Here is a 10,471-nt window from a genome sequence, read left to right as displayed (position 1 = left end):
AGCTCACTCATTTGCTAAGTATTAAGTAAAATGTGAGATATATCAAATCAAGCTGAACTTCAGCTCTCCTCTGTTTTTTAGAGAGAGCGATCAGTGCGAAAAATATTAACTATATAGGTAAGTGTCTGCTGCCTTAGGGCTACTCATTCCTTGAGTCCATGATATACAGAGGGATTGGTCCTTCCTTGAAGCACCCATCTGGAAGAATTAAACGGTCTTCTAAAAGCTCAGAGGACAGAAATACTAATTTAGATCGTCTCTAATAATTTGATTTATAAATTTTCAGAACAGTTCATATTCCACCGAAACCGCCCCGTCGGTTTCCATTCCGGCTGTTCCTGCTGCTTTCGGCTCTTAAACACGTTCATTGTCAGGTGTCGTCGAGGCGAGGAAAAGCTGAGGCAAGACGGGACCCACCGTCACCATCCCCACCCCCTCCACTGTTTTTGTCCCCTTTCCCCTCCCCCCCTCCCTTCCTTGCGGACCGTACCCTAAAAGTGACGCCACTTCTGCAAGGGGTGACAAGTCCCTTCTCTCCTTGTCACCTGCACGGAGCTGTCTGTGCGAGTCCTCTTTCGGGGTTAGCCTCTCCCGGCACCCGGCTTTTCCAGGATTAAGATGTTTGAAATGTCGCCTGGAAAGCACAAACCCAAAGACGGGGCTGCCAGCCCACCGTGCCGTGCTCATGTGGGGCTGGAGCGCTCGTGGTTTTTGTTAGGTTTTTGTCAGGCGCCTTCGGTGAAATAAACACCCGGTAGCCAAAAGATCATCTCCAACTATGGCTAGCAGTGACCACGTATCAACTTAGTAAACTTTGCCCGTAATTTATTTGCAGATGCTGCTTTCCCCTTCCGAAGAGGACAAAAAGCAGGCAGTAGGTGCTCAGGCAGAAAGAGCTTTAAGAAACTTTAAAGCAAGAACTAATCTGAAGGGATAACATGTTTTCGCCTGTTTCTGCACAGTGGTTGAAAGAGAGGTGACTCCAGAAATTGGGCTTGTCAGACTGAAGGGGGAAAAAAGCTCTGCGGAGTTGATTAAGTGAATGATGTGTGAGCCCGATGGTGCTGTGTAATGAAAGCCCTAAGCCGCAGCTACTAAACCAAAAAGGGCTTGAATCACCGTCTGCAGCCCGCAAAGGGACCTTCAGCGTGCCTTCCCCTGGCAGCCCTGACTTCCAGCTCCTTCTGCTGCCAGGGAGCTTGACACTGCACCCCGGGCACTTTCTCCTAAAATTTGAAAAATCCCGGCAGCGATGTTGCGCAGTGTTTGGAGGAGGGGAGAGATGCCGATTTTCAAAACAACTCAGATTTTTACACCGCTCCGCTTCTTTTCCCCTCTCCTTTGCTCCCGTTTAAAGAACTTGTTATTGTTTAAAGAGACCCCATTGAACTATTTCCTGCTCATTGTCACCTCTCTCCCCCTCGCCCTCTATCCAGGGATTCTCACGGAAAGGTAATAAACTTCCCTCACACCACAGACCGTCGCAGCTCCGGAGAATGCAAACTATTACAACACCGGCCGGCGGGAGTGCTTCAGAGCATCCCTCTTTTCCCGAGCCCCGTCCCTTGTTTTTGCCTTGTTTTTGTGACAACTTTAAAATAAACTCATCCCGCTGCAAAGTTTCACCCATGAGCTCCTCCCCTCTAGCACGCAGGAACTCGCGGGGGTTTCTCCTTCCTACGCGAAACACAGTCTTTAACTATCGATCTGGTGTTCAGAAGTATGTTTTTATCTAGGTGGGTTGGCGGGCGGCTATCGAGCTGATTTTTAGATTTTTAAAAAATTCTTTAGGCGGGATGGCTGGAAACCATCGCCGTCGAGCATTTCGGCTGCGAAGGCGCTGCCCGTGCCGGCGCTATGAGCCAAAGGCCGCCACTTTTCTCAGGGCTGGGCTCAGGGGCTCGCTTAGCAGCGGGGAGGGCCCGCGCTGTGCCGGGTTTGTGGTCAGCCCCTGCACGCTGCGCTTCCAGCCCTCTGGCCCATTTTCCCCGCAAGGCTTTGTGGCTGCCCGCCGCACCCTTCCGTGCAGCACAACTTTCTGACACGGGGGCAGGCGCGGGGGGAAGCGCTGTGCGGGGCGGGGTGCTGCCGTCAGCTTGCGGCCCCCTGGAGAAGAGCCCTCCCCGGTTTTTCCCCCTCTAAATATGAATCCGCGGCGGGAGCGCCTCCCGTCCAGGCCTGCCCGCCTAGAAGCGGACCGGGGGTCTCGCTGCGCCGGGAGGCGGAAGGGTGCCGCGCTGGCCGGTTGTGAGGCTGGTGCCGAGATGGGCCATTTCCTCCGCGGCAGCCGGAGCCCCGGCCCCGGCGGCTTTGATAGAGGTGCAAACATTTGGGGGCAGATTTACATAAAATAGCCGCGTTTAATCCCGCGGGCCGCAATTAACATCACAGGCTCCCGCGGGCACCGTTCTGATATGGCCGCGGGCGGCCAATGGGCAGCGCCGCGCGCGCCCATCAAAGGCGCCGCCCGCCAATCAGCGGGGCCCCCCCGCCGGCGCGCTGATGTCACCGGGGGGGCGTTTATGGCGGGCTATAACAGCGGCCCGGCCGCTGAGGGCGCGGGGAGGCGGCCCCGGCCCGGCCCGGCTCGCTCGCGTCGCTGCCGTGCCAGGGAGCTGCCCCGCGGGCGGGCGCGGGGCCAGGATGAGCTCCCCCGGCGCGGAGGGCGCGGGCAAGCCCCCACAGTACCGCGTGGACCACCTGCTGAGCGCCGTGGAGAGCGAGCTGCAGGCGGGCAGCGAGAAGGGGGACCCCACGGAGCGGGAGCTGCGCGTGGCGCTGGAGGACAGCGAGCTGTGGCTGCGCTTCAAGGAGCTCACCAACGAGATGATCGTCACCAAGAACGGCAGGTAGGGAGGGGCCCCGCCACCCCCGCTGCCTCCCGAGCCCGGTCCCGGCTGCCCGCCCGCGGGGGGCGAGGGTGTCCCGGGCCGGGGGTCGCGGCTGCCCGTCGGCCGCCGTGCCTCGCGCCTCCTTGTTGCCCCGCAGGAGGATGTTCCCGGTGCTGAAGGTCAGCGTGTCGGGGCTGGACCCCAACGCCATGTACTCCTTCCTGCTGGACTTCGTGGCGGCCGACGGGCACCGCTGGAAGTACGTGAACGGGGAGTGGGTGCCGGGCGGGAAGCCGGAGCCGCAGGCGCCCAGCTGCGTCTACATCCACCCCGACTCGCCCAACTTCGGCGCCCACTGGATGAAGGCGCCCGTCTCCTTCAGCAAAGTCAAACTCACCAACAAGCTGAACGGCGGCGGGCAGGTGAACACCGGCACCGGGACCTGTCGGTCGGCGGGGCTGGGCCCGCCCGGCCCGGCGGGCTCGCTCTCTCCTCACTGCTCATTTCCATACTTTCCTTACCAAACGGGCTGGGGTGGGTCTTGCTTCCCTCTCCCCTCCCGCCTAAATTCAGTCATTCAGGGGGGCCGCTCTTTCCACCGAGGATGGGTGCCTTGATGTTTCATCACTTTTTTTTTTTTTTAATTGAAAATCTGTTGCTGGTCTGAATATATGCTAACGTCAGTGGTGTGGTAGATGAATCTTTCTGGCTGAGTTCTCAGTGATGCATTTGCGACTCTGCGAGTGCCTTGTCAAGTAACAGGGATGAAGATCACTGCAGAAAGTTGTGGTGTCTCCCCTCAGTGTGCCTTTCTTTCTCTCACAGCTTCAGTTTTAGGCTTTATTCGTACTTAACTGCCTTTTCCACCTCTGATGGAAAGATGGATGCTTTAAAAGTGAAGTGCCTGAGTGCCCTTTGTGCCTGGCAGCATCTGCCACCACTCTGTCACTGCTTTACCTGCTCTGTTTGTTCGCAGATCATGTTGAACTCCCTGCACAAGTACGAGCCACGGATTCACATAGTGCGAGTGGGTGGCCCGCAGCGGATGATCACCAGCCATTCCTTCCCAGAAACCCAGTTTATAGCTGTGACAGCCTACCAGAACGAGGAGGTATGCACAGCAGGGATGAGAGGATGCCACTACCAGGAGGTTTCAAGTAGCAAAGCATGCATGTTGCAGAGCAAAATAATGGATCTCCTTTTGCGTTTTCCAGTTCTTCCTATGCTGTTTTTTGAAGCTAAACTTAAAAGATGAAATTAATGCGTGTAAAAGCCATAAGAATGAATGAATTATAGAGCAAAGTTCTGATCGTTGTTCGTCTGAATATGCACTGCAAATTCATTTTAGGGGAGTAATTTTTAAAAGACTCTGATGGGGGGCAAAGAGCTATGGTAGAAAATGCAATTGTCATTTTCAGCTACACATTGAAATGGTTAAATGCACCATTTTTGGAGTGGCCCTGTTTTTGTTAGCCTGAAAGCATGTTTGTGTTGAACGAAATAATTGTCAAGTTTTCTGTGATTCCTGTGATTTCTTTCATGTCCAATCTGCTCTGGCTTGAAATGTGAAGATTTTTAAAGCTATTTAGTTTACTGCCTTTCTTAGGTGTTTCCTTAGATGATCAATGAACTCAGGTAATTCAGTCTTTGAAAATCTGGCAGAGAGACTAACTCCTAGTGCGTTGATAATGCTTCAGACCTTAAGGAGCTGTTTAATTCATGCTCATCAGTTTCTATTCTGGGCCTACCTTTATTTCTTCAGAAGTCTGTGATTTTACCAACTTCAGTGGATAGTCCTAATTCCAGTCCTAACAGCAATGTGATAATGAATGGTATGCATGTCAATAAAGATATCTGTTGTTGTTTTTAGATCACAGCTTTAAAAATTAAATACAATCCGTTTGCAAAGGCATTTCTTGATGCAAAAGAAAGGTGAGAGCTCTTGACTTAATTCTAAAATGTGGATTTTTAAGATAGATTTGTGAAGGCATATTCTTAACTAATACAACATGGTTTCTTTTACAGAAGTGATCACAAAGACATGATGGAGGAAGTGGGGGACAACCAGCAGTCTGGGTATTCACAGTGTATGTTTCCTTTCATTGTGCATCATGAGCATAACTTTGATTTCTTCCATCTACTCTCTGTAAAGCAAAACTTCGAGACCAGTGCTTGATGGCTGGCTTGTTAGCTCATAGAGAAAGGAATGTTACCAGTCTCTGTGGTTGTGGTTCATGCATGTTTATGTATAAACACTATCATTTCTTTATGTGGTTAGGATTTACTGCATTCAAAACCATTTAATAGAATCCTGCAGAGTTGCCTTTATGTCCCAAAGGACATCTGCCTTTTTATACAAGGACAGCAGTGTTCACATGGACGTGGAGACAAAAGTTTATTTCATAGAATTTATTGATACAGTAATTGTTTTAAGTAGTCTAATAAAATTATGTGTATTTGCTTAAAAAAGTTCTTTCAGATGATTGAAAAGCATAAGTGTTTTAATTATTTCTGTTTTAACAGATGATTGACAACAAAACGCAACCAAAAAAGAATGATAGAGTTGATTTGCAATAGGAATTTGTTTCAGGAAAATACTTAATTTTTAAGAGGAGTTCTTAGCAGTCTGAAAACTTCAGAGCTTAGCTATAGATTGAGGCCTCACAAAGAACAATTTCAAACTTAATACTATGCTAATAATTGCAGCACACATGCTACCTATGTATTGGAGGGTTTAACTATTTCCCTGTTTCCTTACTGTGGTTGTGATTAAATGGTTATTTAAAAAACAAGTTAGCTTGGCACAAGACTTAGCTGCTTTCTAATTTTCCTTCATAAGAGCATTCATCCAAGTTGTAAAGATCGAGATTTTTCAGCTATGTTGAAACTCAGTTTCCTTTCCTGATCATGCATTCATTTCCTCGCTGCTCAGTTATTTGTCTCATTGCTGTGATTCTCTGCCTGGCTGCACTCTGCACCCCTCTTACAGACCTTTTGCTTCCCCCCAGTAGGTAGCTGGCTCATTCCTGGGAGTGGGACTCTGTGCCCACCTGCCAATCCTCACACCCAGTTTGGAGCCCCCCTGTCGCTGTCCCCTGCCCACAGCTGTGAGAGGTACTCGTCACTGAGGAACCACCGGCCTGCGCCCTACGCCAGCCCCTACACACACAGGAACAACTCGCCAAGTAAGTCTGTGAATACATGGGCTTCTAGATGCAGCCTGACCAATCTTGTACGTAGCTTTGTAGTTCATTTTGAAGTGGAAAACTAGCCCTCTGTGAACTTTTCTTGCATCTTGGAAGTTTTGTGCAAGACTTAAAAAAAATACAAGAACAAAACCTCTCTGGTGTTCTTTCTTGTTCCCTGGTCCTCAGCAAAAAAACCTCCTTGCCTTAGCTAGCTGCCACAGCAGCTTCCTTCTCGCTGTGGGTGGCTGTTTGGGATTCCCTTTATAGCTTCCTAGTGCCCCTGCTGTGTGAGCCAGCCAGTTTGGGTCACAAGCCAAGTAGTGTAAGCCACAGTCCAGTCACTGCTGATGGTGCCTAAGGCAGATTTCAAGGTGGCATGCTCAGCTGCATACTGGGATGTGTGATCCAGTGATAGGCTCATTATCCAGCTGTGCCAGACTGTTGCTGCCAGTGTAGGTGATGGAGATGGAAGGTCTCCAGGTGACAGTGTAAACAAAGAGCCCTCCTTTTCCCACTGACTAAGTAAAATAGTGTGTGCTGAGCTAGCAGCTGGCTTGCAGACTGCCTTTTGGCCATAGGCCCTTCACAGAAATAAGGTTTTGCAGTTATGAGTGGAGCAAAACAACACATCAGGACAATGCCAATAAAGGTGTGAGCTTGACACAACTGGTTACTGGCTTTTTTTTCCTGTGTGTGTAATTTTGTTTTTATTTTTGTTTCCAAGGCAGTGGTGGGGAAGGGTGGTTTAAAACTCTGCATTGCATTTAAATACAAGAATGCTATTTGGCCTGATTCTAGTGTTTGGATGTGATTACATGTTTTCTCAGCAGCCTATGCTGACAACTCCTCTGCCTGCCTATCCATGCTGCAGTCCCATGACAACTGGTCTTCTCTGGGAGTTACCACACACACAGCCATGCTGCCCATGGGGCACAGCACTGGCACAGCTACCAGCTCCAGGTAGGAGTCCATCCCTCAGCACCCCTCAAATCCCTTTATTGCTATTTTCTAGGAAGAAAAGGCTGAAAAAGAAGGTAAAGAGTCACCAGCGTATTTGAAGTCTTTTTTTGGCCATTGGTATGAACCATTAGCACTCTGTGGCACTGAGCAGGACTATTCACAAATAAAACAGATTGAAGAAACAAAAATTTTATTTAAATGTATCTGTTTTGGAAATGTAGATACTTCTGACAGCAATATATGATAAATTAAGGATTGCAAATTGCTTAAACATAGATGGAATTTGAGGATGCTTTCTTAAGTATCATCTGTATTATGCATAAGGGTGTTTAAAAAGTTTTTCTTTACCCCTTCCATTTTGGCTGGTCACAGCTTTCCCAGCCATCTCCATAAGCTGTTGTTCTGCTCCAAATGATGGAGCAGTGAACTGTAGTGTGGAGAAGGAGCACATGGTTGGGGCAGTAATTCTTTACTTAAGCATTGCCACGCTAACCAGCATAGTGTATAACAGTTCATGTGGTGAGAGTCTTTGATATTTTTTGATCATAGAAAAGGAATCTTTTCTCCTCTTTGTACTTATCTTAATTAAACTTTTGAATCCTTTTGCAAAAATTCAACTTGAAGTTAGTCCCTTAGAACTAAACTTGAAAATTCAAAGAGGTGAAGAAGAGATGGTAAAATATTTGCTATTAACTGCAGAGGGACAAGATTTGGGCATCTTTCTTAGCAATTCAGACCTACCATTCTGTTTGAGGAAAGCATTTTTGCATTTGAACCATGCACATGGACTCTTAGCTGTTAATCAGGCTACATACTGCTACCCAGTATGAGTTAACTGTATTACTGAACATATTTTTTAGTCCTGAACACAGATTGAGTAAAAAAGTCCTTCTTTCTCTGCCTGATCCCCAGGATGCCTATTTAGGAAGTCGGAAAGTTCCCAGAGTTTCAGTTTCTGCACTGAGTTGTTCAGTGGGTAAAACCAGTAGGACTTGGAACTGTGGGACCTCAAGGAAGGCATTTCTGCCACCCCTTTTGTCTAACCCCTTATCTGTTGGAAAATAACCAAGTTCAGTTTATTTGTGGGTGTGCCATTCTGCCTGGGGGGTCCTTCCTGCCTCACAGTGGCTGGGAACTGCCTAGAGAGTTTCACTGTCTGCAGCAAACAGACCTGGCTCGGGGGCTGTGTTGTGAGCCGAGGAGCTGCCAGCGGGCGCTAGGGTCACTAAGAACTGGTTTTATCTATGGCTTTCCCTCTTGCAGTCAGTACCCCAACCTGTGGTCTGTGAGTAACAGCACCATCACGCCGGTGTCCCAGCCGAGCGGGATGTCCAACGGGCTGAGCTCCCAGTTCCTGCGTGGCTCTCCAGGACACTACTCCGCTCTGCCCCACCCGGTGCCAGCGGCCTCCTCCGCCTCTCCCCTGTACGACGGCGCGGCGCCCGCGGACCTGCCCGATAGCCAGTATGACACCTCTGCACATGCCAGGCTGGCATCCACGTGGACACCTGTCACCTCCCCTTCCATGTAAACCCAGAGACACCCTCTTCCTCTGAGACACTTTTAGCTACTGAATTACTTTAGATGCTTGATCCTCAAGGAGGAGAAAGAGGAGATGTGAAGGAAACGGCAACCAAAAAGCATCTGCACTGCTCTGCATAGAGCATCCACATTATACCTCTTATAGTGAACAGTGCATCACTGACTTCATGTAGAGTTTACAAACCTGGTGAGTGTGCAATTCTGAGAGCAGATTCACTGCTTTTAATATTTTTTTCCTTTTTAAAGTTTGATAGACCTAAGTTTTAGGATTTATACTTGGATTCCAAATATCTCAGATATATTTGGACCTAAAATTTGGCATCGTTCTTGAGTAAGTTGCTTCTGTTTTTCAGTTAATTTTCTTCAATGGCAAACTTAGCTATAGTCATGAGAAGATTTTTATTAATCATCTAGTTAGAAGCATTCTGAAATATGCACAAATGTAGCTGAGGAGTGAAGTTTTTGGAAAATCATGTGCACTAACACGTATTTGCTTCAAAATACGTTGTGTTCTTAACTGTATGCTTATTTCCTTGCTGCTGAATTAATGTCGAGACAATCTTCGAGAATTATGTTCTTCCCAATAAAAACATTAAATAATAAAAACATTTTATTAATGTTTGATCTAAAAAATTTTACCCAAAAGACTCCTTTTAGAAGTAAGTTTTGCTGGTTGGTCATATGGGTTTTCAAGTACCCACCAACTTAGCTAAACATCTCATTCTCAAACAGACAGTGTGTAATTAGAAGCCCTGTCCCAAACTTTTTTGAACCATTGAAAATACATCACTTGGCTTTTTTCTAAAATTTTTTTTAATCTTTGGCTCAGGCCTTAAGAGAAGGAATTCAACACCTTGGGGAATCATTCTAATTTATTTTATTTCAGTCTTGTACTCTGATCTGTATTTATTATTTGGTAAGTTACAACTTTTTCTACATGTTAAGGTATGTAAATAATCCTTCAACCTACAGTGTACTCTTTTAAGACAATCATATGTGGGATATGTCACCTCATGGCACATGGAACAGCATGGATGTAAGTAGTTAACTTACTGAAAGAGGGAAATCTGTAGTTGCCAAGGATTTTGCAGTGCAGATATACTGAGATTTAAAACATACTGACTGCTTGACTTGCTGGAAGGAACAGGTCTTGATAAAATATTTCCTTCATTAATCATATGAAGTAATGTGATCCAAATTCCTAATGCAGGCTAACCCAAAATATTGGCTGCAAGTGTGCCCTTAGACATGTCTCTTTCTCCCACTGAATCTGCCAAATACACATCCTGAGGAAAGTGAGTTCTTTTGCATAAGCCATAACAAATAACTTGTATAACGAAGTGCCTAATATAGCAAAGCAAAATTCTGTATCAGGGAATTCCTTAAATAACTCATTGCTGTGTGCTGCAGTGGCAGCTTTAAGATAGAAAAGCAAATATTTGCCACCATTTTTGGTCTGTTTGGTACCCTTTGGGCAGGTTCCTAGGTTGCTCCTATAAAGGTTTTGGCAGGGCTTGCTCCTTGCAGAGACAAGTCTCCCAGAGGTACTCCAGCAGGAGGCAGTGCCAGAAGTGGATGGCTGCACAGCCACATCCTCTGTCAATATGTAAATATTGGTCTAAGTGCTCCTATTTTATTGTGAAGGTAAATTGTGTAAATGTTGTAAGTGTATTATTATTTAGATTATTTTGTAGAAATTAGCAGCATCTTTCATTGTAAGGTTTTATACTTGTATTTCGGACATATAATTTAAGTTAAGAGAAAAAAAAAAGTAAAGATTCTTAAGAAAAACTCCATGCTTGATTTTCAGTTTGTGGGGGCGGTGGGAAAAGTGGAACAAGTGCACATCAGCCACATTGAACCTACAGTACGCTGACCTTCCGCTGGGTGGTTTCACAAACAATTCCTTCTGCACATCAGCTTTCCGTCTGTGGACGAAAGTTCAAACAG

General features: G+C 47.0%; 1 protein-coding gene across 5 annotated transcripts; it reads left to right on the top strand.

Moving 5' to 3' along the window:
* Nucleotides 1-2,584: 2,584 nt before the first annotated feature.
* Nucleotides 2,585-10,257, top strand: TBXT (T-box transcription factor T). Of its 5 annotated transcripts, none has more exons than XM_005526939.3 (8): nucleotides 2,585-2,849; nucleotides 2,989-3,253; nucleotides 3,808-3,942; nucleotides 4,702-4,763; nucleotides 4,857-4,918; nucleotides 5,843-6,016; nucleotides 6,850-6,979; nucleotides 8,243-10,257. In XM_005526939.3, exons 1-8 carry the CDS (start codon nucleotides 2,644-2,646, stop codon nucleotides 8,508-8,510), a joined length of 1,302 nt encoding a protein of 433 aa, XP_005526996.1. In that variant the 5' UTR covers nucleotides 2,585-2,643; the 3' UTR covers nucleotides 8,511-10,257. The 5 variants fall into 5 exon arrangements, with proteins under 5 accessions (XP_005526996.1, XP_087909074.1, XP_087909073.1 ...); XM_088052948.1 differs by having other exon boundaries at nucleotides 6,847-6,979; XM_088052947.1 differs by having other exon boundaries at nucleotides 5,840-6,016.
* Nucleotides 10,258-10,471: the final 214 nt, after the last annotated feature.

This window comes from Pseudopodoces humilis, chromosome 3 (assembly GCF_049639895.1).
Source record: "Pseudopodoces humilis isolate 2021_Gansu_Grassland_sample_001 chromosome 3, ASM4963989v1, whole genome shotgun sequence".
Classification (NCBI taxonomy): domain Eukaryota; kingdom Metazoa; phylum Chordata; class Aves; order Passeriformes; family Paridae; genus Pseudopodoces; species Pseudopodoces humilis.
This window is presented reverse-complemented; position numbering and strand designations above follow the sequence as displayed.